Source organism: Zonotrichia albicollis, chromosome 17 (assembly GCF_047830755.1).
Source record: "Zonotrichia albicollis isolate bZonAlb1 chromosome 17, bZonAlb1.hap1, whole genome shotgun sequence".
NCBI lineage: Eukaryota > Metazoa > Chordata > Aves > Passeriformes > Passerellidae > Zonotrichia > Zonotrichia albicollis.
Genome location: NC_133835.1, coordinates 13,866,351 through 13,893,720, shown reverse-complemented (window position 1 = coordinate 13,893,720; position 27,370 = coordinate 13,866,351). Strand labels below are relative to the sequence as shown.

Below are 27,370 nucleotides of genomic sequence, written 5' to 3'. Positions count from 1 at the left end.
AAAGCCTACAATGTGAAGTTCTTTAAAATTCCTTCTGGACCCAAGTCCTACAGCTGAGGTTTGACTTGTTAGGTTGTTCCAACAACCTTGAGATAAAGAATTGAGATAAAAACTGTGGATAGGAGTTGAAATTCGATGTAGTCTGTCCTCTGACATTCCCATAGCAAAGAGTGTGGGAATATAGGAGATAAAATCCATACAGGGATTGGATGAGGCATTAATGAAGTTCTAGACAGGAAAGAAAATCTCTGATTTTTCACTCTCTTCAACTCTGATACTCAAAAACAGCCAACAATAAATAGAAGTGAATAAGCACAATGCTCAATTTCATAATATAACATTCACACTTTTCTCTAAGCCTTGCCTGAAAGGAGACATTAAAAAAAAAATGAATGCAGCCACCCACACCTTGAGCTGTCAATGCTCAGGTTCTCAGGGGAATTCACACAAGGGATCAATGAGCTGCTTCAATCCCAATAAACCTCTTGTTTCAATTATCTGAAGCCAAAACCAGCTTTTTCTGCTAAAGCTACAGCTCTTCCATGAATTTTCAAGAGATGTGCCACAAAGGACTGAAAATTGTCCAACTTTCTCCTTTTCTAAGAGGTGATAATGCATCAAAAACCCACCCACCCACGGGCAGTGCCATTGAATTAAAAATGAAGTTTCACATCTGTAAAATGAGGCATGGGATGAATTTGTCCTGAAATGAACTTCAGCTGGGAGCAACTCACAGAATTAATTTTTTAGATTTTGGGTTATTTTGCACCATTAATTGAAGTATTGACAGAGGTGTGAATTCTGCCCCTGGTTGTTGAGCACAAAGGTCCTTCCCAGGCTGGAGGGGACAAACCTGAGCAAAAGTGACAAAATGGGAGCAGGGAAAGGTCCCTGAATCCCCATGCAGGGACTGACTCAGAGCTGTGGCACATCAGCTTGGCAGGAACAGAAATTCCAGCTTGCCAGGCCTGAAGATTGGCATTCTCATCCATAAAAAAGCATGGATTATTGGCTCCAGCTTTGCCTTTTCAACTCCAACACGCCCAAAGCCTGAACAGAATTCACTTCCTTTTGGACAGGTAAACCTCACTCCCTTCCCTGTAGGGACAGGGAGTGTGGAGGTGAATTAATCCCATTAAAGTTGTGATCCTGCTGCCTTCCTCTGAGGAGGAAATGATCCCAGGGAGGTGGTGTTGAAATGGAAATTGTGAATGAGGGCCTTGTTCCAAAGGGCTGCTCTGATTTATCCTACTGGGCTAAAGGGTTCCCAGGTATTTCTATTATTTCTATTTCTATTTCTATTTCTATTTCTATTTCTATTTCTATTTCTATTTCTTTCTATTTCTATTTTGTTATAGCTATAGCTATTGTTAGTTATAGTTATATAGTTATAGTTAGTTATAGTTAGTTATAGTTAGTTATAGTTAGTTACATTTATAGTTAGTTATAGTTATAGTTATAGTTATAGTTATATAGTTATAGTTATAGTTATAGTTATAGTTATAGTTATAGTTTTATAGTTATAGTTATAGTTATAGTTATAGTTATAGTTATAGTTATAGTTATAGTTATAGCTGTAGTTGTAGTTATAGTTATAGTTATATTTCTAGTTACATTTCTAGCTATATTTATAGTTATATTTATCCGGAAACAGAAGGACAGGAAAGCTCTGAGCTGGTGCCTGAAGTGGAAGCCTTGGTCACTCATTGTCTGTGCAGTTTGATAATTACCTATTTCCTGAGTCAATGGCTCTGGACATTTACTCGAGGTAGGAGATTAATGAAGTTCTCTGCCAACTTCAGGAACCAGAGAAACTCCAAAGATTCCGGAACTGCCTTTTCCAGGTCACTGGTGGCTGGTGACCCAGCAGAGAGCGCAGATTTGTGCCTGAGCTGGTGCAGAACCCACCCAAACTCCCCGACAGCAGCACCCCTGGGCCCACTGCATTGAAATGGCAAAAATCCCGAGCGCTTCGGTAAATATCCACCTGGGATTTCCTGCCCAGGAGCAATCAGCGTTTCGAAACAGCCGCTAACGAGGCTGTCAAGGTCAGTTCAACGAGATATCAGCACTTCTCTCTGAGGTTAAACCATCAGAACGTTTGTGAGCACTGAGAGATGCCTGGAACTGAGATATCAGCACTTCTCTCTGAGGGTTAAACCATCAGGACATTGGTGAGCACTGAGAGATGCCTGGAATTAAAATATCAGCACTTCACTCTGAGGTTAAATCATCAGAATGTTTGTGAGCACTGAGAGATGCCTGGAATCAAAATATCAGCACTTCTCTCTGAGGGTTAAACCATCAGGACATTGGTGAGCACTGAGAGATGCCTGGAACTGAGATATCAGCACTTTTCTCTGAGGTTAAATCATCAGAACGTTTGTGAGCACTGAGAGATGCCTGGAATCCAACAAACTGTTTGTCTTAGCATTTCTTCCATACTGGCACAACTCCCTTGGCTCTAATATTAAATAATTATTACTACCAATAAATTATGATGCTGTAAGAAGAGGCTTTGTGGGGTTTTTGTCCTGGGTTTTGGGTAGATCTCCACATGGACCTGCACTTTAGCATGAGCTCCCTGGGGATTGATTTCCCATCCTTTACTCCCAGTGTCACCTCACCCTGCCAGGAATGCTCCTGAGGGATGGCATTTTTAAAATACACATAATTTCTACTGATTCTGCAAAAATTCCAGCTGTTTTCACCTTTCCTCAGAACTTCCTATGGATTTTATTTTGTCCTAATCCCCTCCATGGGACCTCCATGCCAGGCAGAAACGAGTTCAGACTGTGCCAAGGGGGCAGAAGCCTCTTCTGCAAAGCTGCAAAGATTTTAAAAATAAATAATGACAGACTAATTCTAGAGAAAAAATAGAACTCTTTATTTTCTTACAAAACTGCATAGAAATATTCAGATAATGCACAAAAATTGTTTTATACAATTGTTTTGGGGGTACATTTACATGTCTGAGCATAACAGAGGAGAACAAATGAAAACAAGAGACAGACCGACAAGTATTAAGAATTTGCAGCGTTTCAACATGTAAAAAAATAAATTCAGGGTTATATATAGAGATAAAGCTGTAGTTGAAACTGCAAAAGTGTAAAACCAGCGACCATAACAGCCAGAATCCAGTATTGCATGGAGGGCAGTGACAATTTGAACCTTTAGATATTGCAGTTTCCATGAGAAACAGATCCCCTGGAAATGTTTGGGGTCCTCATTTACTGCGGAATTGTTTTGGAAGCACAATTTTCTGTTCTTAATCTCATGCACCTATCCTGTCAGGATCATCATCATCGTTCTGCAGAGGCAGAACCCATAGGATTCCAGTGGTTCCATTTCCATTCATGCAATGAAAGACCACAAAGCTTTTACAATAGGAGTGGGATAAAATGGGTGGGGCAGGAGCTGGAGGGATGGAAATCCATGGGGAGAGCAGAGGGGGTGTCAGGCACAAGCCCAAAGCAAAGCAATAAATCCTGCCAGGTGCATTTGTCCTTATTTCCCTCCTACCCAGGACGCCAAGGAAATATATTTCTTTCATTATCTCAATTTCCCAGCCCTGTTTCAGCCTTTTGCAGGCTCCCAGCTCCCTTCTCTGGCAATTTGAGCAGGACTGGGGCAGTTTCCTCTCCCACTCCATGCTCCCAGGGCCACTCCAGCCCTGCCTGGTCCCAAACTGGAGGAACTCTCCCCAAACTGGGCAGCTCAGCACCCCCAGGCCCCTGGTCCTGCACTAAACCCCTGCATCCCCACAGCCCAATGACAGCACTTGGCATTTCCCTCTCCTTTTAGGCACATTTTCCCCAATAAAACATTCTGGGAGCTTTTCCTGGTGCTGTTCCTGGCTCAGCAGTGGCTCAAGGGATGTGGTGCAGCAATTCCCTGCAGCCTCCAGAGCTCTGGCTCCCACTGCTCATGTCCCTCTCTCAAGAGCAGGCAGCAGCAGGGCTGTCCTTTATTTCTTGCCACCTGTATTGAGCAAAAAAAGAAATATTTTATTAATTATATTATATATTTTACATTAATTATATATGATATATAGCAATTATATAGCAATTATATATTATATATTATATATTATATATTAATTATATTATATATATTACATTACATTATATTATATTTATCAAAGCAACAGCACTGAACAGACTTCAGTTAAAGGAGTGAATATTCAGATTATACTGGGATGTATTTTTTTCCCGAGGTGTTGGCTGGTAAAATAATAACTTCCCCAGCATTGAAATGTCCTGAATTTCTATTGGAGGATTTCATTCTGGATCAGAGAGTTGTTTTCTCAATTTAGGTTGTTGCACAAATATGTTATTTTGTTATCTCATTTGTATAAACTTGTGAGAAAGAGAATCCTACATTCAAAATATATAAGTTGCAACACTGCATAACTATTTACAATTATATTTGTCTTTGTCCTTCTGCCTCAAATGAAGTTTTGTTATCTAAACTCTGCAGTGAGCAGTTCCTACACTTCTAACACTAAGGCATCTTCTATTTAATCTGCAAATTGATGCCCAAGATCAAATGCTCTTTCCCAGGAAATATCTTTGGGACTGCAGTGAAGTTCTAACAACCCCTGGCTGTTGTTTTCTGCAGCACTGAGTACATGGTGATTTCCCCCTTTTTGGGCTGCATCACACACAGAAATGTGGATATAAAATTGAGTCCAGAGCCATGAGCTATGAGAAATACAGGACAGTTCCTAATGAAACACCGAACTGGGACAGCATTAACTTGTTAAAATAAAGACTCAGGATGCCTCTGGCCCTGTGAGGATGAAGAGCAGACAGACAGCAGCTGTTTACCCTCCCATTGGCACAGAAATCCCAGCCCAGGTGCCAGCAGAGCCTGCAGTGTGCAGGAACACAGAACTCAGGTGTGTGGTTGTGCACAGGCAGGAGCATAGTGTGGTTTTGTGCACAAGCAGAACATGTGTGTGTCTGTGTGCCCAAGCAGAGCACAGGTGTGTGTTTGTGTGCAGAAGCAGAGCACAGCTGTGTGTTTTATTTCCAAGCAGAGCACAGGTGTGTGTGTGTGTGCCCAAGCAGAGCACAGGTGTGTGTCTGTGCCCAAGCAGAGCACAGGTGTGTGTTTGTGTGCCCAAGAAGCACCCAGGTGTGTGTCTGTGCCCAAGCAGAACCCAGGTGTGTGTTTTTGTCCATAAGCAGAGCACAGGTGTGTGTTTTATGCCCAAGCAGCACCCAGGTGTGTGTTTGTGTGCCCAAGCAGCACCCAGGTGTGTGTTTTATGCCCAAGCAGCACCCAGGTGTGTGTCTGTGCCCAAGCAGAACCCAGGTGTGTATTTTAGTGCCCAAGCAGCACCCAGGTGTGTGTTTTTGTCCACAAGCAGGGCACAGGTGTGTGTGTGTGTGCAGAAGCACAGCACAGGTGTGTGTCTGTGCCCAAGCAGCACCCAGGTGTGTGTTTGTGTGCACAAGAAGCACCCAGGTGTGTGTTTTTGTCCACAAGCAGCACACAGGTGTGTGTTTGTGTGCAGAAGCAGAGCACAGGTGTGTGTTTTATGCCCAAGCAGCACCCAGGTGTGTATTTTAGTGCCCAAGCAGCACCCAGGTGTGTATTTTAGTGCCCAAGCAGCACCCAGGTGTGTGTTTGTGCCCAAGCAGAGCACAGCTGTGTGCTGTGTGCCCACAGAGAACACAGGTGTGTGTTTGTGTGCCCAAGCAGCACCCAGGTGTGTATTTTAGTGCCCAAGCAGAACCCAGGTGTGTGTTTGTGCCCAAGCAGCACCCAGGTGTGTGTCTGTGCCCAAGCAGAGCACAGGTGTGTGTGTGTGCCCAAGCAGAACCCAGGTGTGTATTTTAGTGCCCAAGCAGCACCCAGGTGTGTGTTTGCCCATACCTGCTCGTGGCTGGAGGGCGATGGGCAGGGCCCTGCCGGGGATGAGGATCCCCGAGTGCAGCGTCTCCAGCGGCTCCTGGTCCGTGGCCAGCACGCGGTACCTGCGGATCAGCTGCAGGGACAGCACCAGCTGTCAGGGCAGCATCCCCAGCTGGGGAATCACCTGCTCTGGCTGCTTCATCAGAAGGCTGAGCAATTGCCTCATTCAGCTATGCTATATTAAACTCTACTATTACACTGTATCACACCAAGGAAAAACCCGTGACCCTTTCAGACAGTCACAACACAGCTTTGACCCAACTGGCCAATCAATCCAAGTATCACCAGTGTCCAATTAAGAAATCACTCTCATAAACTTTTGCAGGTTGAGGAGTTTCTGCAGGACAATGGCCATAGTCAGCCGATGCACAATCCAGCCTGCTTGGGATAATGGACAATGGACACGTGCACAAACAATGAATAATGGACATATTCAGAAATGGGGTTGGTATATTCTTGACAGAGATACAAGAAGAGTCATCAGGACTCAGCAGGTTTGTCAGAAAGTGAGAAAAAAGAGAAGTCATAGCCAGACAACCACAGCAAGATGCATGAAAAATTAGATGATCCAATCAGCATTCTAGTTTAGACGTGTGAATAGCTAGGATTAACCAATCATGTATTAGCTAGTGACACATGGACAGTTGAAATTTATTATAAATAGTCTTTTTAGGGATAATAAATTTGGCTTCACTGGATCATATTGGTCATGGTGTGATGTCCCTGAACCTCCACACTCCGCAATCAACAATCTCCATAACACATTCCCCATGTGCCAAACAACAGGAACAGCAAATACCCCATAACACATTCCCCATGTGCCAAACAACAGGGGCACTGAATACTCCATAACACATTCCACATGTGCCAAACAACAGGGGCACTGAATACTCCATAACACATTCGACATGTGCCAAACAACAGGGGCACTGAATACCCCATAACACATTCCCCATGTGCCAAACAACAGGCGCACAAATAGAGATAAGAATCGTTTTCTCTTCTCTGAGCTTTCTCACTGCTTCCCCAGGAAAACCCCTTGGGAAGGCTGTGCCTGCTGTGCCCACAGTGAGCGTGCCGGGCTGTGCCCGTGCTCACAGGATGACAAACCCCCCAGCTCCCTTTTTGGGGCGCTTACCCAGCAGAGGGCCAGGTGCAGCTGCAGCTCGGCCAGGCGGCGCCCCACGCACATCCTCCTGCCGATGCCGAAGGGCACGTGGGAGAAGGGCTGGATGGAGCCCCTGTGCAGCCAGCGCTCGGGCCTGAACTCTGCCCAGCCCCTGAAATAGTCCTCGCTGCAGCCCAGGGCGTGGCTGTTGATCATCAGCACCGTCTGCAGCAAGGCAGGACAGGGAACAGGTCACAGAGCCACCCTCCAGCACGAGGATGGAGAATCGCGGCACATGTCATATATACATATCATGGTATTGGCTTTTGGCAAATATTAAAGTGGGTTCTATATGTGTGAGGCTAAAGTGACTTGGTCATAAAGATATAGTTTTTATTTCTGTGGTTAATTAAGCTTAGATATAGCAGTGAAATAGCTATGCTTGGTTAAAATAACTACTTAAATAAAATAACATCCAATGAACATATGAAGAAGACCCTGCTACACTTATACCAACTATCAACTCCCACATCTGAAAACAGTGTAGATCAAAGCCCAAAAATTAAAAGTAATAAAATAAAAATAATAAAAATAGGCTAAAACCCACAAGCAAAGAATACGCATGCTCTGAAAAAAGTAAAACCAAACAAGAGCCATACCAAACAGTTCTTATAATATGTAAATTAGTTTAAAGAAAAATTTTACTATGCATAATTGTTTATGAATATGCAACAAATTAACGTAATAGAAATAGTACATAAAAAGTGTTTCTAAAACAAATGTACTCTTAGCTAAGTAACAAGATACACCCAACCATAATAACCTTTACTTTATAGTCCTTGTCTCCTATTGTCCTTTAATAAACTTTTTAAATTTTCAAAAAAAAGTGGATGTGTTTTTCACAGCCCAGCAGCTTCCTCAGGAGGGGTCAAGGAATTCTCAAAAAATCAACTGGAATAGCTCATCAAAATTATTTCAAGCAAATGTTTCTGTCTAAGTCCAGCTGCAGTGCAGGCAGGTGTGGGTTTGTGTTTATGGGAATCCTTGGGGTGAATCCCTCATTCCTTGTCCTGGGGCTGGTACTTTGGCAAAGCCAGCTTGCAACTGAAATATGAGCAACTCCTGTGGTTTAAAGGGCAATTAATAAATTAAAAACCATCCCAATAAACAGAATTAATTGCCTTACCCCTTTGGGCAGCATGTAATTTCCCAGAACCATTTCTGTGTCGATGGTGCGGGTGGTGAAAGGCACTGATGGGGTTAATCTGCAGGGAAAGAGAAGAATTGGGAAAATTCCCAGCACTTTCCCTTCTTTCATCTCTCATATTTTCCCTCAATCAGCAAGATGAACAAAATTCCATGTGCTGGAAAATTCCTTCTCCTTTGTACAAAGAAGCTGATGAAACACTTGGGGATGGTTTTGAAGGATTTGGGGATTTTACCTCATGGATTCTTTCAGACAGGCTTTTAGGTAGGGCATGCTCCTCAGGCTCTCAGCACTCGGGCTCTGCTGAGCACCCAAAACTCTCTGGATTTCCTGGAAAAGCTTCTGCTGGACGTGGGGATTGCGGGAGAGGTTGTACAGAGCCCACAGCAAACTGTTGGCTGTCTGGAACAGAGCAGAAAGAAAGGTGAAGCTCTCCTTTTGTAGGCACAGAAGGAAGAATTTGCCCAAAATTCAAAGCAACATTTCTGGCTGGGCACAGCTTTATGGAGTTATGACAGCCTGAGGGGTTATGAGCAGTCCCAGTTGTCATGCGGAATTAAAAATCTGGGGATTTCAGGTCAAAATCCAGGGATTTCAGGTCAAAATCCATCTGCACTTGGGTCACTGAGGCCGCTTCAGGATGAGCTCACTTCCAGGTGTGCTGGTGCTCAGGTTGGGGAAGGAAGGGGGAACTGGGATGATTTGAAACCCTTGGAAAATCAATTTTACCATCTCCACCCAACAATCTGCAGCTAAAGGAAGGAATTGGGGGAATTTGAACTCTTGGAAGATCAGCTTCACCATCTCCACCTCAGTGATCTGCAGTTAAGGAGGGAATTCAAACCCTTGGAAAATCCCAGCAGTCTGCAGCTAAGGAGGGAACCGGGGGAAATTTGAACTCTTGGAAAATCAGTTTTACCATCTCCATGCTGGAGACCTGCACCTAAGGAGGGAATTGGAGGAATTTAAAGCCTAAGGAGGGAACTAGGGGGATTTGAACCCTAAGGAGGGAACTGGAGGGAATTTAAACTCTGGGCACATCCCGGGTACCGTCTCCATGCCAGCGATCTGCAGCTAAGGAAGGAATTGGGGTAATTTGAGGCCTAAGGAGGGAACAGGGGGAAATTTGGACCCCAGGGAGGGAACTGGGGGGATTTGAACCCTAAGGAGGGAACTGGGGAGTATTTAAACCCCAAGGAGGGAATTTGAACCCTAAGAAGGAAACTGGGAGGATTTAAACCCTTGGCACATCCCGGGTACCATCTCCATACTCGGGATCTCAGTTAAGGAGGGAACTGGAGGGAATTTAAACCTTGGCACATCACAGGTACCATCACCATGCTGGGGATCTGCAGCTAAGGAGGGAATTGGGGTAATTTGAACCCCAGGGAGGGAATTTGAGCCCTAAGGAGGGAATTGGGAGGATTTGAACCCTGGGCATATTGTGGGTACCATCTCCATGCTGGGGATCTGCAGCTAAGGAGGGAATTGGGGTAATCTCAGCCCTAAGGAGGGAACTGGAGGGAATTTGAACACCAAGGAGAGAACTGGGGGAGATTTAGACCCCAAGAATTGAACTGGGAGGACGAACCCTGATCACATCCCGGGTACCATCTCCACACCAGCGATCTGCAGCTAAGGAGGGAATTGGGGTAATTTGAGCCCTAAGGACGGAATTGGAGGGAATTTAAACCCTGGGCACATCCCAGTTACGGCCTCCATGCTGGAGATCTGCAGCTAAGGAGAGAACTGGGGTAATTTGAACCCCAGGGAGGGAATTTGAGCCCTAAGGAGGGAATTGGGGGGATGTAAACCCTAGGGAGGGATCTGAGGCCTGGTCACATTGCGGTTATCGTCTCAACGCTGGTGATCTGCAGCTGAGGAGGGAATTGGGGGGATGTAAACCCTAAGGAGAGATCTGGAGGGATCTGAGGCCTGGTCACATCGCAGTTCCATCTCTGCACTGGCGATCTGCAGCTGAGGAGGGAATTGGGGGGATGTAAACCCTAAGGAGAGATCTGGAGGGATCTGAGGCCTGGTCACATCGCGGTTACCATCTCCACACTGGCGATCTGCAGCTGAGGAGGGAACTGGGGGGCTGTAAACCCTAAGGAGGGATCTGGAGGGATCTGAGGCCTGGTCACATCGCGGTTACCATCTCTGCACTGGCGATCTGCAGCTGAGGAGGGAATTGGGGGGATGTAAACCCTAAGGAGGGATCTGAGCCCTGTTCACCCTGCAGTTACTGTCTCGACGCCGGCGATCCGCAGCTAAAGAGGGAATTGGGGTGAATTGAACCCCAAGGAGGGAAGTGGAGGATTTAATCCCTGCTCCCATCGCGGTTACCGTCTCGACGCCGGCGATCTGCAGCTCAGCGATGGCAGCGTACAGCTCCTTCCTGGACAGCTGTCCCCCCGAGTAGATGTCACACAGAAAATCCCCCTGTGGGTCGGCAGAGTGCTTCTGCAGCCGGCTGTCGATGGAGTGCTTGGCTGGGGAGGGCAGCATGAGGGAAAATCACTCACAGTCCCACAGAAACACCTGCAAACCCACTTTTCTCAGGGATTTAAAGTGCCGAAATGTGCTCTGTTTGCAAGCAGTGGGTCAATAATGAGGGTATTCAGAGTGAATAAAGGACGGTGTTGTCACTTTTCAAACCAACTCAATCCCAAAAATCGCTTTTCAGCTCTTAGGAATTCTGCCCTCTTAAATTAGGGGAGGAAATCAGTGGCAGGTTGAGGGAAATACTCAACAAAGAGAAACGCGAGTGTGTAAAATTTATTACCTGGGGTTTTCAAAGGGGATCAAGGTGTTAGAAAATCAAAGGGATTTAGCACCCAGAACCCCCGAGGGGAAATGTAAACCTTGGATTTACCAGGGGAAGGCACAAAGAGATGCCAAATTTTGACATGCTGGGTTTTTTTTTAAATAAAAAGAAATGGGTTTTGCTCAGGAGTATCCCAGCTGTTAAAATCAGCTCCTGTGAGGAATTATTCACTTCAAGTGAAGGTGTCAGACTGGTTTTTCTGAGCAAAACTGGTTTAAAGTGTCTTTCCTAAAGCCCATAAACCAAGAAGCAATAAAATAAGTGAGTATGTGGCTGGCAGGATAAAAAGCCTTGGGACTCAAATACCCAAGGGAAATACTCAGTGTTACAACCTTCCAAAAGCTTTCTCAGCCTTTAGTTATGGCTCTCACTGTTTATATCAATGAAATTTTAAAATATTAAAAATTAAAACTTAACTTCATATCTGGAGTTTGAGTAATTTTTAAACTTGGAAGGCAAAATCACTTTAAATAGTCAAAAAGCCAGACTGAACCTTATTATTTATATTACTTCTGGGTTTAGGATTTACAACTATGCTACAAGTTGTTCAGAAAATATATAATTTCTTTTTTTTTTTTAGCAAATAGGTTTTTACTGTATGCATAATTCTTGTCGAGTCGTTGAGGGAAGTCCCTTTTAATTTATAGCCTTGCCTTTATAGAGATTATACATTTTTAATTTCCTTATTTCCTTTTAGGACAGATTAAATGGTGCCATGACACTGCTGGCTCCCAGAATCCTGGGATTTCCCTGGGAATTGGGTATTGCCCCACAGCCTGGGTGTTAGTCACCAAAAACTGCTCCCACATTGAATAATCCCTGTTTGGGTACAGCAAATATACTTTAATCCATGCTGAAGGCAGGGATTAACAGCAGCAAGCATGGAAAAATCAATTATAGCAAGGAGAGGAGAGAGATGAAGGGAAAGGAGATAAATTTGGGTTAAATAATGACCTGTTCTGAATATATCATCCCATGCTTTGGTGTGAGCTTGCCAGACCTTGGTGTTGAGCCCCTTGTGCAGCTCCACAGGGGTCACCATCATCATCCCGAAGGTGGCCATCATCTGTGGGGGAAATCTCCCTTTAATCCCTTTCCATCCTTTCCCTGCTACCCCTGAACATCACCGGGCTGGGGGGCAGAGGGAGATTGTCAGGAAGGCAAAATTCTGGTGGATTTTCCATCCTGGACAGAGAGGATGGGTCTGAGTCTACTGAGGGCATATCCAGGTAAAAAAATCAGGGGCAGCCAGGAGCCTCCTCAGTGAGGAATGCGTCCTATTGATTTCAGGCAATGTTGGGAGTGGTTCAAGGCATTTTTGGCAGTTCCTCCCTCTCCCTTGACAAAGGATGAGCCGAAATCCCAGGCAGGGCTGGCTGCCTGTGTGTGGTGGCTGAAGTGAGGCAGGTTTGCACCCCAGAGCACAAAGGCAGCTCTGACCCCAAACCCCACAGCAAACCCCACAGCCAGGCACAGTCCCACCCTGCAGGATCACCAGCCAAGCTGACAATTCCCTTCAGGGCTGCCCTGATGCCCACTCAGCAATTCCCTGTCCCACTGATGGTAAAAGTTGTCATAAAAAAATCTTATAAAACATGGATTAGCTTAGCTACCTCACCTAACAACAGCTTCCGAGTTCCTATGTGAAAGCAGCTTGAGAAAGGAGAGTTCGTTAACACAACAATTAACTATTCTTGGGGAGAAAAAGTTCACCTGTGACAACCAGGGATCTGTCTCATGAGAATCAGTGAAGAAAATACATTCTTCACTGATATAATATATATAATATATAATATACAATATATAATATACAATATACAATATATACAATATATAATATACTATATAATATATAATATGCAATATAATATATAATATATAATATATAATATATAATATATAATATATAATATATAATATATAATATATAATATATAATATATAATATATAGTATATTGTATATTGTATATATATATTCCATAAGGATACAGGTTCTCAAGAATAGAGAGATTTGAAGGACAAGTAAAACACCTTTTACTAGCCAATACAGTAATTGGCAAGAAAGCTACTAACCAATTGAAGTTGTACACGAGGTCTGTGAAATCTGAACAAAAATGGAAATAAAAAGGGGCTTTTTCTGCATGGAGAACCTGAGTCCTGCCTGCTTTATTACAACAGAGTGAGGCATTGCATAAAGGAGGCAGAAGTTCAGGATTAGCTGGGCACCAGTTGGGTACAGAAGCCTGAGCTGCTTTTTCCAGCTGACTCCTTTAAATTGCTGCCTCTCATTAACAGCAGGGGTAAAAAACCACCCCAGCCCCAGGAGAGACCCTCCCATACCGTTTTTACAGCCTTGATGAAGTTCAGACTTTCCTCTTCCACGTCCTGCTGCAGGAGGCCAAACCGCTTTCCATACAGCACCAGGCAGATACCTGTTGTTAGGCAATATTTTAATTAAATTAATAACGAAAGGCCGTGTGGGATGCATCGTTTATCATCAAGGAATGGCTTGGGTGAGCCTTCTGAAGGTGTTCCTTGGTGCAGACCTGGCAGAGCAGCTCTTGTAAAACACCTCCGCTTGTTTGCCCTGGCCCCATTGAGGGTTTCCAGCTTGGAGCCTTTGCAGCAGCATTTCTGCACAATTAGTGGTGCCACTGATCCCCGCACCAGCAGCAGAACTGCAGTTTTGGCTCATATTTGGTGAATTTACTGAGGAAAACTGAGTGGCAGGAGAGCAGGGCTTGAGGGGCATCTCCCACAGCATTCCCCCTCCTTGCAAGGACTGGCAGCATCCCACACTGCACCTTTTCCACTTACCCTTTTCCCCCATTTATTTTCTAACTATCACTTCTTATTTCTCCCTTTCCAAAAGCAGCCATCACCACTGACAATGGGAACAAAAACTCCACTTTGAGGAGCTCAGCCCAGAGGAGGCAGCCAAGGGCAGCTGGGTCTGGCAGGGCTGGATCAGTCACTGCACCCAACCCTCCCTGTTTTTGGGGGTCCCTGAGCCACTCTGTGCCCTGTGTCATCCCTGGCACATTCCTCAGTGAGCTCTGCAAGGCTCCGGAGCACGAGGCTCTGCCTTGGTAACTCATTCCAGCCCTTCTCAATCCCAGTGTAAACACTGGAAATGGGATTCTGCAGACTTTGCCTACAGCCAGCACTCTGTTATTGGAATATATCATTGATCCTGCTGATAGTTGACAAATATCAGATGGGCAAAAAATAACAAAAAATGTTATCTGATCCCACTCTAGATAAACGAACCATAACACCCCCCCCAATTTTTTGATTTATAAATCATTGGAATGTTTGAATTTTTGTAAGCCGTGCAAGTAGCTAGGCAGAAAATTATATTTGTGCTGATGAATTTTGCGCTGACAGTCCCTGGCTGTTCTGCAACTCTCTTTGCATGATATTATAGCTGAGAGTTTGAAAATAATCAGCCAATATTCATCCCTGATCATATTTTAACTGCAATGCCCTGGCAGGTGCACCACACTCACTTTCAAAAGACCATTTGTTGAATTCTGAATAGATATCTTCCATCTGGCCATTGTGGTCACAAATCTCATCTATTCTGTACATAAAGTCCTCCAGGACCTAAATGGTGGAGAGAAGAGAAAGAAAAAAGGGAATAAAATGACATCAACAAATAAAAATCCGGTGTAATTCAGCATTTCAACTGCTGTTTGAGCAGATAACAATCTTGCATGAGAGGAATCCTTTTGTTGCCCGTTCTTTGAACAAGATTCAACTTCCCCCTGTGTGAACAAGTGCTTGGATTTGACAGGCTCCGGTGAACCGTGCTGCCCTCGCAGGGATGCAATCCTCACCAGCTGGGGTTTCACAACTGGGATTAAGGTGTTTGTCACTGATGCTCCTCAGCCTGCCCAGGAGCACAGAGGTTAAGGACAGAGGTGTTCCCTGAGGGGAGGAGCAGAGGAACGAAGGGGTAAAGGCAAAAATTACAGCATGCAGGAAAAGCAGGGAAAAGCTGTTTGCTGGAGCCTGGATCCTTATGGAACAATCCTGTTTTTCTGTGGGGACACCCCCAGCTACAGGTTTCTCTGTGGTCTCAGACCCTGGCAATCAGTTTGTACTCGTTATTCCCTGAATGTTCTGGGTCTGAGCTCGTGGTTTATCACTGTGGGGTAAATAAATAAAACCGCCCAGATAAACCGGATCTGCTCCAGCCCCCTAGGCAGGCAGGTGAGCAGAGGGAGAGGGGATTTCTCAGAGCAGGTACCTCATTGATCGCCGTGTCCAGCTTCACAACCTCCCGGGGCTTCATCAGCTTCTTCTGAAAGGCACTTCTGACCCTCTGCCAGTCCTTTCCCTCCCTGCATCGGAACAAAACCAGCCAGGTTGGAGAGCGAAAATCTCCGAGAAGAATGAAAGCAGAAAACCCCCAAACCCGCACTGCTGATGCTCCACCGCACCCCCTGCACAACCGGGGGATGCTCGGGGTCGGGATGAGCCCTGACCACGCTCGGGGAGCAGCCCCGAACCCCCGGGACCCCCAGACCCGCTCCGAGCATCCCCTGGTCCCCGGCACCCATGCAGCCCCTCCGGGCACAGCCAGGATGCTGCGGGCGGCACTCACAGGATGAGCAGCCCGTAGGCTTCGCCGCGATAGTCGCGATAGGCTTTCCAGGGCTTGATCTCGAGGCGCTGGGGACAGGCGCTCTCGCGGCGGTACAGAGCCTCCAGCAGGCACGGCGCCGCGATGTGCACCGAGTCGAAGGCGCCCAGCTTCATGCGGAAAATCTTCCCGAAGCGCCGGTGGTACTGAGCCTGGGGAGAGCCAGAAACCGCGCTGAGTGCGGCATCTTCATCCCATCACCATCCTCATCCCATCCCCATCACCATCCTCATCCCATCCCCATCCCCATCCTCATCCTCCTGCCATCGCCAGCCTCACCAGGGTCTCGTGCTGCCTCTTGAGCCCCCCTTTCCAGAGCACGTCGGGCAGGCTGCCCATCAGCGGCCAGCTGGGCGGCCCGGGCAGCGTCTCCGCCGGCCGCAGCGCGCTCAGCGAGGACGCGGCGCGGCCGCAGGTGCGGGCACGGAGCGGCCGGCGGGCCAGCAGGAGGAGGAGGATGCTGCAGCCGCCCATGGCCGCGGTGCCGGCCCCCGGGCGCGCATAGGTGCATTTATAGCAGCCCGAGGTGCTGGACTTTCATCCGCGCCAATGGGAGCCATGGGTGGGGTGAGGTGGGGCGGCTGCCCCGGCCCTGCCCGCCGAGCCCTCGGGGCAGGCGGGTCATGAAAGGGTTCAGGGAGGCAGGGAAGGCACCGCGCCAGCGCCTCCGCCCGCTGGCAGCGCGGGGTCGGACCCGCTGGGATCCGGGGATGCGCGGGTGGGACCCGCTGGGATCCGGGGATGCGCGGGTGGGACCCAGTGGGATCGGGGGTTATGCGCGGATCGGACCCGCCGGGATGCGGGGATGCGCGGATGGGACCGGTTTGGAGCGCGGGGATGCGCGGGTCAGTCCCCGCAGGAGGGGACGCAGCGCTGGCAGCGGCTCCGCTCCTTGCCTGGCGTTCGTGCGAGCGGTCTCGTAGCGCTCTCTCTCTCTCTTTTTCCTTTTTTTTTCGTTTTTCTTTTTTTTTTATATTAATTTGTATTTTTGTCCGAGCACCCGCGTGAGCACAAAGGGCTGTGCTGTTCATCCTGCAGAGCGCAGAGCAGTTCAGTTTTCCCGCAGCATTTGCACTTTAAAGAGACGGAATAAGAAAGTGCAGGGAGCTGAGGAACGAGAAGTTGTGGGGTGTGAACTGCCTGTACCCTCCCTGGTTGAGTAACCAGAAAAGGTCATGCGGGCATCACCGGGAAAGGCAAAATTCCCTTCACTGTGAGTGTTCTTAGCCATTAAATCCTGACAAAAATGAGTGAATCGCAGTCTTTTAATCAGAAACTGCACAGAAAAGCTCAGAATGTTTGAGGCTGAGAGGAGCAAGAACAGGTAAAGGAGGGAAGGGAAGGGAAGGGAAGGGAAGGGAAGGGAAGGGAAGGGAAGGGAAGGGAAGGGAAGGGAAGGGAAGGGAAGGGAAGGGAAGGGAAGGGAAGGGAAGGGAAGGGAAGGGAAGGGAAGGGAAGGGAAGGGAAGGGAAGGGAAGGGAAGAGAAGAGAAGAGAAGAGAAGAGAAGAGAAGAGAAGAGAAGAGAAGAGAAGAGAAGAGAAGAGAAGAGAAGAGAAGAGAAGAGAAGAGAAGAGAAGAGAAGAGAAGAGAAGAGAAGAGAAGAGAAGAGGAGAATTTGGATCCTGCTGCAAGACAGAGCTACCTGTAATCCAGAGGATTTCCAGGAAAGACAGCTTGGCTGCAATGGGGAATTGATTTTCTTGCACCCCACGCTACCTTTCCCTTCTTTCCCAATGCCTTTTGTGACTCAGCTCTGATCCCCTTCATGTGAGGGTTTGGCAGAAGCAGAGTGTGCAGACACCCTGGGTGTGTTGGACAGAGCACCATCAGGAGATGGATTTGACACATAAATAAACACGTCTCAAAGTCAAATTAATAACAATGCAAAGACCAAGGCAGCAGAGATCAGCAGAGAGAAAATGTACAAAAGGAAAGGAAATACACTGCAGAATCTTTCTGGGAGTTCTGTACCTCCTTCCCAAGTGATTTTCTGCAATGGGATCATCCTCTGTGGGCCACAGGGTCAGAGCACTTCCCAGGCAGGCTTTAAAGTTAAAGTTGGTTCAAAGGTTTGTATTTTTTGGGGGGGAACACCACAATCACATTCTGTGATTTGTTTGCTTTGAAGCCGTGCTCCTGAAACACATCTCCCTGTCCTTGGAGGCAGCTCAGGCTCCATTCATGATGAGTTCTGAGAAACCAGACCAGAAGAGACAATTTGTGCCCTCTGCCTATTTAAGGAATGAGAATGAACTCATTTGAAGGGTCACAGCTTCATGCCTGTGAAACGATGCCTTTGAAGACTCTGCAACAGGCAAGTCAAGACTAAACTGGGCGCAGGTCAATTTTTCCGTGTTCTTCACAGCTACGGGGAGGAAACCACCCTGTTAATGTGAAATCCTCTCTCTCTGAAGCTGTTTTTGAATGACAGAATGGAAAGGGTTGTGCTTCACTCCCGTGGCTCAGATGGAAGTCCCTGGCAGGGAATTTGGTGTGCTGGGAGCTGGGACAGAAAATCATTCCTCAGTTCCTGCTCAAGTGCCAGTCCAGGGGTGTTTGCAGCCTCCCCTTCTTTCCTCATTTTTAAGACTCAAACCCAAGCTTTAATTTTCAGTTGTGACATTTAGAACACATCAGGAGTTACATTGGTGCCTCAGGTCTCAGCTTTTATATTTTTCAGATTCTGTTCTGAGCATCACATTCAGTGTTGCTGAGCTCTGTGCACAGAGCAGGAAGACAAAACAATTCCTGCCCCAGCTGGGCACCAAGGACAAATGACCCAAATCTCAGCCCAGAGCACAAACCCCGTGGGCTGGAGAGAGAAAAACAAGGATGGGACTGGATGGGCTAAAGCTGGGATGGGACAATGAACTGCAAGGTGCAAATGGAGCAGAGCTGATCCCAGGGACAGAGCCCGTGCCCCTCGTGCATTTTGGGGCCATTTTGGTTCATCTTGGGTGCAGCCCTGGCTGGGCTCTGGTGCTGCCCAAGGTGCATCCATGGAGGAGATGCTTTGGATAAATCCCTGCTTTATTCTGTAGCTCCATCCAGCCTCTGTTCTGGCTCAGCCTCTCAAGGCATCAGTTCCTAGAGAAAAGCTGGACCAGCTCAGTGCTCTTGAGCTGAATTTTGGGTGTGTCCCTCCACTGAGGCACCTGAACTGTGAAGGTGTCACCACCATCCCATAGGTGTCCATCCACAAGACTTCCCAATATTTTCCAATATAACAGCAAATGACAGCAGCAAATTAAATCTCTCTTCACTTCTCCACTATGGCAAGGAGGATTTTTGGGTCAGACTCAAAGATCAAGAAACAGCAGAAGATCAAATCAAAAGAGCTGATTTTTCTGTGCTTCTCTCTTGCTCCTGGTTTGATTTCTGCTCTCTTGCATGTCGGGAGAGAATATTCCTTGGAAAGCCATGTGCCAGTGGGATGCTTCTGTGGGAGATCTGCTGAGCAGATACACACAGCTGGCTCAGATTTTTTCACCACTAAATATTTAATTAGTCCAAGTTTTAGAGATGCTTTCTGAGCTGAGTCAATTTCTGGTCATATTTTTTGGGAAACAATTGTAACATATTTGAATAAAAGTTGGAAATCCCATCAAACTCAGAGCTCCTGCCCTGGATTTGAGGGGCTGAGGTGTGCTTGGGAAGCTCATTAAAAACAATCCTGAACTCCCAAATCAAACCCTTGGAGCTCATGGAAAGTGACGTGAGTGATTTTCATGCAGTTTACTTCAAACACATCAAATATCACCAAAATAACTCCTCAGTGGGAACAGCCTTATGCTGGGAGTGGATTTTCACTCTCAATGCCTGCATTTCCAGGGGGTTTGCTCTGTGACATATTACACAATTCCTGTCTCCTGGCCTCTGCTCTTTCTCCTGGTTGGGAAAAGCTTTTTGCTAAATTTGCCTTAAAATTTTTGTGAAATCTCTGAGTTTTCTAAATTAATACACAGTGCTGAAGTGCCACAGGAGGAGAATATCACAGAAAGGTATTTCACAATGTGGGGAAGGCAAATGCATTGCAACTTGCATGCTCTGGTTGTTATTGCAGCGTTTGTTTGTGTTTGTTTATACACTTTTAATTCCCTGCTTATTCTTTTAATTCTCTTTCCTGCTAAGGATCTTTGAGTTTTGTAAATATTGATGGGAAAGTACAGTAATTCCCATTCTCCAGAAGAGAAACTGATATGGCTTTGAAAACTGAGATCTCCAAGTTACCCACATTCACCATGAAATGAAAGCAAAAGGAGCCTTTATTCTATTTTCACTCAAATACTGGCTTTTAATACCAGACTCCTCTTATCTCACCTTCTGGATGATTAGATGACAGAAAACTCAAAGAGAGAAGAGTTTGGGAACTCCAAAGGTCTGTGGGGCTCCAGGGAAAGGGGAGAAGAGTTTGGGAATCCAGAGTTTGGGAATTCCAAAGGTCTGTGGGGCTCCAGGGAAAGGGGAGAAGAGTTTGGGAATCCAGAGTTTGGGAATCCAAAGGTCTGTGGGGATCCAGGGAAAGGGGAGAAGAGTTTGGGAATCCAGAGTTTGGGAATCCAAAGGTCTGTGGGGATCCAGGGAAAAGGGAGAAGAGTTTGGGAACCCAGAGTTTGGGAATTCCAAAGGTCTGTGGGGATCCAGGGAAAGGGGAGAAGAGTTTGGGAATCCAGAGTTTGGGAATCCAAAGGTCTGTGGGGATCCAGGGAAAGGGGAGAATAGTTTGGGAATCCAGAGTTTGGGAATTCCAAAAGTCTGTGGGGATCCAGGGAAAGGGGAGAAGAGTTTGGGAATCCAGAGATCTGTGGATCTTCATGGAAAGGGGAGAAGAGTTTGGGAATCCAGAGATCTGTGGGGCTTCAATGGAAAGGGGAGAAGAGTTTGGGAATCCAAAGGTCTGTGGATCTTCATGGAAAGGGGAGAAGAGTTTGGGAATCCAAAGGTCTGTGGGGATCCAGGGAAAGGGGAGAAGAGTTTGGGAATCCAGAGTTTGAGAATCCAAAGGTCTGTGGGGATTCAGGGAAAGGGGAGAAGAGTTTGGGAATCCAAAGGTCTGTGGATCTTCATGGAAAGGGGAGAAGAGTTTGGGAATCCAAAGGTCTATGGGGATCCAGGGAAAAGGAGAAGAGTTTGGGAACTCCAAAAGCCTGCGGAACTCTAGGGAAAGGGGAGAAGAGTTTGGGAACTCCAAAAGCCTGTGGAACTCTAGGGAAAGGGGAGAAGAGTTTGGGAACTCCAAAAGCCTGTGGAACTCTAGGGAAAGGGGAGAAGAGTTTGGGAATCCGGAGGTCTCCCCGAGGCAGCAAAGCATGGCAATGCTCTTCCCCGCTGAGCTGGGCTGCACAAGGCTCCAGCAGGGAAGGAGAAAATTGCCAAGAGCCGCAGAGGAGCCGTGGGACGAGGGCAGGGCGTGGAAGGGATCCCAGCAAGGGAAGCCAAGCAGGAGCCCGGGGAGCAGAGCAAGAAGGAGCAAGTCCTTTGTGCAAGCGGGAGAGGAGCGAGGGCGCTGGGTTCAGCGGGTTCCTCTCGCTCCACGCTGGCTGCCTGCTCTCCTGAGCTGTTTTCACTTTTATTTACATAAGAGAGCTCTGCAGTGAGTTACTCTTGGCAGGGCTCACCCCACAGAGCTTGCCCGAGCATGTGGGAGAAAAAAGGATTGCTTTTCAAAGCCTTGGAGTCATCGAATTCTTGTGAAATCCACTCCTTTTCTCTTGAGGGAAATTGCCCTGGCTCTGGGTACTGTGCAGTTAGTGCAGCCAGGGAAATAACCACGGCTCAGGCTGTGCCCTTTCCTAGCAGGATGCTTTGGGAAGAGCATGAGGATGGCCAGGGGGATGAGAGTTTCTTTTCTGAGGAAAAGAGAGGTTTAGAGCTGGGATTATGTTTTTATAGAAGTTAATAATAATGTGGTTCTCTGGGGAGAAACTTGGTGATGAACTTCTTCCCTCAGTGCGAAACCAGGCACTGTGATGATGATGATGATGCACCAAAATAAAATGTAACATCAGCCTGAGGGCCACTCAAAATAACTTTTATTAGTCTGCCTTTCCTACTGCTTTGGAACAGGAGTTTTGAAATGAGCAGCTATTTGGAACTGGAGAAAAATCCCAAAACCCAAAAATAAATTTATTTCAGGCAATATTATAGAAATGAGTATCCCATCCCATCCTGTTATTATATCCTGTTATCTGATCCCATCCTGTTATCACATCTCATCCCATTAACCCATCCCACTGATCCCATCCCATTATCCCATTATTCCATCCCATCCCATTAACCCATCCCATGGATCCCATCCCAATATCTCATCCCATTCCAATATCCCATCCCATTATCCCATCTCAATATCCCATCCCAATATCTTATCCTATCCCATTATCCCAATATCCCATGGATCCCATCCCGTTATCCCATCCCAATATCCCAATATTCCATTATCCCAGTATTCCATTATCCCATCCCAATATCCCGATATCCCAATATCCCAATATCCCAATAAATATCCCAATAAATATCCCAATATCCCATTATCCCATTCCAGTATCCCAATAAATATCCCGTTATCCCAATATCCCAATAAATATCCCAATAAATATCCCACTATCCCGATATCCCAATAAATATCCCACTATCCCATAATCCCGATATCCCACGGATCCCGCCCATTCCCGTCTCATGGCGCCCCCTGGCGGACCAGCGTCCCGAAGCCGCCCCCGCCCCTCCCACCGGGCCGTACCAAGCGCCGCGGGGGCGCCTTCACACCCACTCGGTGTCCCGAGGCCGCTCGGGACATCCCGCCGCCCTGCGAATAGCGATAATCCCCGATTTTCACAGAGTCTCGGCCGCTTCCTGGAGTTTTTCCCCGTTTTTCTTCTTTTTCCCAAACCCGTGCCCCTCCTCTGCGCGGCGGGCGGATGGTTCAGCCCCTCATGGATGGTGCAGCGCCAACATGGCCGCCACCATGAAGAAAGCGGTGAGCAGGGAGGGGGCCCGGCGCGATTCGGTCCTTTGGAACAGGGCTTGGTCCCTTCCCGGCGGGGTTCCATCCCTCCCGAGGAGCTTTCAGCTTCTCCGCTGCTCTCCGAGCCGCTGTGCACCGGAGGCGGCCGGGTCAAGCCCTGCCCGGAACGGCGCGGCCGCCGCTTGGGAGCTGCGGGCCCTGGGATCGGGCTCTGGGATGGGATAGGATCCATGGGGTGGGGTGGTGGGATAACGGGATATTGGGATAATGGGATATTGGGATATCAGGATATCCCAATATCGGGATCGGGCCCTGGCCCAGCGCTTGTCCCCCGGGGTCGGTGGCCTTGCGGAACCCGTGCTGGTGCGACTCGTTGTAAACAGGGACAGGGTCAGGGTGGATGTGAGGAGAAATGTATTCTCTGAGAGAGTAGTTAATTATGGAGTCATCATCATGGCTCGGGTTGGAAAGAAGCTTAAAATTCGTCTCATTCCATCATGCCATCCCTTCCATGGCAGGGACGCCTTCCACTGTCCCCGGCTGCTCCCAGCCCGTGTCCAGCCTGGCCTTGGGCACCTCTCACCACCCTCCCAGCGCACAATTCCTGCCCAATATCCCAATTAATCCTCCTCCCTGTCAGCGTGAAGCCATTCTGCTCTGCATGTCACTAACTGCTCCTGCTCATGGTGTCTCTGCAGAGAAAACTCAGAGCAGGGTGTCCAGTTCAGCCATCAGTGTCTAGGGAACCTTTCCTTTAGGATGCCGTGGGATTTCCTTTAGGATGTTTTAATTGGATGTACCCAGCTAAATGTGGGTATTTGTGGTGTCATTGAAGAGGCACTTTGAGCATAAGCAGAATGTGATGGCTGGCAGATTGTTTGCCATCACTTTGTAGGAGTATCCTTGCAGGGAGACTCAAGCTAATATAAGAACTGAAATAATTACTTTGACATCTCCTCCTCACAGGCTGCAGAAGATGTCAATGTCACCTTTGAAGATCAACAGAAAATTAACAAGTTTGCAAGAAACACCAGCAGGATCACAGAGCTGAAAGAAGAAATAGAAGTGAAAAAGGTATGTTTGCTTCAGATCTCGTGAACTTTTCATTGGGTTTTCAGCTGGAACATGGAAAATTAGCAGCAATGAGTTACTGTGAGTTTAAGTAATGCTTGGGATCTGATAGGAGGTTTCTGATACTTCGGAAATAGAGAATGGTAAAAGTATATCAGATATTAGTGACATTTAAATCTGCTGTATTGCCGTTGCCCAGACAGTTAATTATTCTGTTAATGACAGATAATGAGGGCTGACTAGGAGTGACTGCTGGATTGAATTGCTGAATTCCAGCTCTGAAAGTGGTATCTTGGTGGTGGGTGGGATTTGTTCCCAAAACCCAGCCTGTCTGGGTTCCTTACCCAGCTGTGCAGTGTCCACTGAAAGGTTTCTCACAGGGATTTTCTTTCTGTGTCCTGGCAAACAGAAGCAGCTGCAGAACCTGGAGGATGCCTGTGATGACATCATGCTGCTGGATGATGCTGACTCCCACCTGATTCCCTACCAGATCGGGGATGTCTTCATCAGTCACTCCCTGGAGGAGACTCAGGAGATGCTGGAGGAGGCCAAGGTTTGTGGGAGCTGCTGGGCTGTGCTGTGTGCTGGCCACTGGGGTGGCATCTGTGCATCCTCTGCAGCTTTCACAGCCTCAGTCCATGCTGGGTTTAGGATTTGATCCCTCCAGCAATAAATCCTGCAGCCAGACCTGGGATGAGTTGGAGGAGAGGCAGCTCTTTGTTGGTTCTGTGTGCTGGCAGACCTGGCTCAGTTTGTTGTGCAGAACTGATTGTTGTTTATTTTTTCTTTTGCAGAGGAGTTTACAGGAGGAAATTGAGGCGCTGGAGTCCCGAGTGGAGTCCATCCAGAGCGTGCTGTCTGACCTCAAAGTCCAGCTCTATGCAAAGTTTGGGAATAACATAAACCTGGAGGCTGAGGACAGTTAAAGCTTTTCTAAACACAACACCCAACCTTTCCTTAGGTTATTAATGTTTTGATAACATTGCTGCAATTATATTTGAGAACAGAAAATCCATCCCTTTCTTTTTGTTGGTTGGTTTTTTTTTTATATACTTCCTGTAAAGTTCTGTATATTTAATAAGAACTTTCTTATTTTGGTTATTGCAGTTATTTATTTATATATATCAGGAAAACACTGACTTCACATTGCTGGTAAAGCATCAGTATTGGAATATCTGCATTGTTTATTAAGGCAATAAAGCCAGGCATGCATTGGACTTTCTGGGTTTTGTTTTCCACTCATGAAAAGGTTTAAAACAAATGGAAGGAGGGAATTTGGGAGTGGCTGTTGGATAAAAGGTGTGTGATACAGGGGACATGAGGGAGTAATGCTGTTCAGGTTTTTAAGAGCTCCTAAATTCATCCTCTGTGTTTCACCCTCAGCTCAGGTGTCAGAAATTTACTCTAATTTACTTTAAAGCTCACTTTGGTACTGAGGAAAAGCTTTTGGAGCCCCTATATTCACTCATTTACTGCTTTGTATTTGGGAATCCCAAAAACTGCTGCAAGTCACAGTTCTGAGTCTTAATTTCTAATTTTCCTGAACAGTTCCTAAATCCATATTTATGTAACAAATTGATGTCATTGTCATTTACCTGAACAGTTGTTCATAGGTTTGGTTGCAGTGCCAGCATCAATCCCTAATCTGTGCCCCCATCACTAGGAGGAGCTGAATGTAATTTTTAAATATCTTAATTGGCTGAATTTGTCTTTATATCCAAACAAAACACAAAAGAGGGGTGGGTGGTTGAGGGAAGAAATGAGAATCTTGACTCCATGTTTCAGAAGGCTGATTTATTATTTTATTATATATATTATATTAAAAGAAAACATTACATTAAAACTACAGTAAAGAAAGAGGATTCCATCAGAGAGCTAGCAAAGAAAGGAAAGGAATCTCAATAAAATCTTGTGAGTGACCAGAGAATCCAGACAGCTGGACTGTGCTTGGCCATTAATTAGAAACAACCACATGAACCAATCCCAGATGCACCTGTTGCATTCCACAGCAGCAGATAATCAATGTTCACATTTTGTTCCTGAGGCCTCTCGGCTTCTCAGGAGGAAAAATCCTGTCAAAATCATTTTTCATAAAACATGTCCATGAGAGGGGTGGGTGTATTTTCCAGGGGGAGCTGCTGCAGTGTGACCCAACACGAGGAGCCCCCAGCAGATGGCATCAGAGACCTGGCAATGCCCGTGCTGGGCCAGCCCGTGCCAGGCTGGCAGTGCCACTGCTGCTGGCACTGAAGGAGCTTTAATTGGGTGGTGGCAGTTCCAGGGTCTCTGCTGTGCTGGGCATTTCACAGCTCTGCAGGGATTTCCCATCATTGCCACTGCCAGCTAGGCCACAGCGTGATGTGGCTTCATTGTGGGGAATAAAAGGGTTTTGGGATGGTTTGGGTTGGAGGGGACCTTAAAGATGATTTTATGGTATTTTATTTCCATGGCAGGGTGTGGAGAGCTTGCTGCTCTTTGATCCTAAAATTGGGATTGGCCATAAAGACAGTGCTGGTGTTTAGGGAGGATTGCTCAGTGCCACAGATCCGATTTTCCCCTTATTTTCTCTCCCTTTATGGCTGTGATACATTTTTCCTGTTGGCTTAGTCCTTGCTACAGAATGGGAGGGCTTTTTTGCACCTGGAATGTCCAATTTCCTCCTGTCCAATTGTGCCTGCAAGTCATTGCATCTCAACATTTTTCAGCTCAGCCTCTGAATTTTTGTATTTTGCAGAGCTCCTGTGCCAAGCTATCATTTGGTATTTTTATATGTGTAAAGCAGAACATGCAGGAAACACTTTTTTTATTCTGGAGTTGTCATTGTGGAAGTGACTTTGCAGATGGTGCATCTGCTGCTTGGAATTATTTGACAGCATCCTGGTTTTGCTTTTTAATAACCTTTCTGTCATGAAGATCTGCAATTGTTCCTGAGTTGGCGCTTACTCTGTTCAGCATTCTGTTCTGAGGAGTTTTTATTTTTGGCGGATTAGAATCTGTTATCTCTAATAATGTTTCCTTTACCTGAACAAGAGAGCTGTGCTAGAAGCCCATGACCAAGCCCTGGTGCTCTGTTCACTCCTGATGGATCATTGGCAGGATCAATGTGTAAATATCCTGCTCAGAATGCCAAGGGTTTATTGTCCTTCCCTGTGCTGCCAAGGGAGGGACATTTGTAGGCACCTGGGGATGAAATGTGTCACAAAGTGCTGTTCTATCACCTCAGAGCACTGAGCTGAGGATCCCTCATGGAATCACCTTTTCAGCTTTATTTTATCTGAAAATAAAATTTCAATCCAGGTTTTGTTTTGCAAGTCCCACAGTCACCCATGGCTGGGTTTTCACTTGGCTGCAGCAGCTAAAGCAGTAAATACAGGTGAAATTCTGCTCATTTTGGTGCCTGCTGTCAAGGAGCTCCCAGATTTTTAGAGCTGGGTAAAACCTCTGTCAAACACCATGGGATCAATTCCTGCACTTCAGGGATTTGCAAGGCTGGTTTGTGATTCTGCACCTCTGGTACAAAAATGTTTCCCACAGGATGATCTCCGGTGGAACCTTTATTAATCCCCATTTTTTAGAGCAGACCCGAGCTCCCTTTACACTCCACCATACAAATGTGGTGGATAA

General features: G+C 46.7%; 2 protein-coding genes across 2 annotated transcripts; one reads left to right on the top strand and one right to left on the bottom strand.

Moving 5' to 3' along the window:
• Positions 1-2,863: 2,863 nt before the first annotated feature.
• Positions 2,864-16,601, bottom strand: CYP24A1 (cytochrome P450 family 24 subfamily A member 1). The gene is made up of 12 exons (XM_074553776.1): positions 15,993-16,601; positions 15,675-15,865; positions 15,318-15,411; positions 14,575-14,671; positions 13,406-13,497; positions 12,019-12,130; positions 10,584-10,729; positions 8,473-8,639; positions 8,217-8,295; positions 7,061-7,255; positions 5,884-5,995; positions 2,864-3,981 (listed from the first exon to the last, which is right to left on the bottom strand). The coding sequence occupies exons 1-12, from the start codon at positions 16,185-16,187 to the stop codon at positions 3,968-3,970; spliced, it is 1,494 nt and encodes a 497-aa protein (XP_074409877.1). The 5' UTR covers positions 16,188-16,601; the 3' UTR covers positions 2,864-3,967.
• Positions 16,602-22,532: 5,931 nt separating this feature from the next.
• PFDN4 (prefoldin subunit 4) lies at positions 22,533-24,963 on the top strand. Its single transcript, XM_074553633.1, has 4 exons — positions 22,533-22,687; positions 23,642-23,749; positions 24,156-24,299; positions 24,541-24,963. The coding sequence occupies exons 1-4, from the start codon at positions 22,664-22,666 to the stop codon at positions 24,670-24,672; spliced, it is 408 nt and encodes a 135-aa protein (XP_074409734.1). The 5' UTR covers positions 22,533-22,663; the 3' UTR covers positions 24,673-24,963.
• Positions 24,964-27,370: the final 2,407 nt, after the last annotated feature.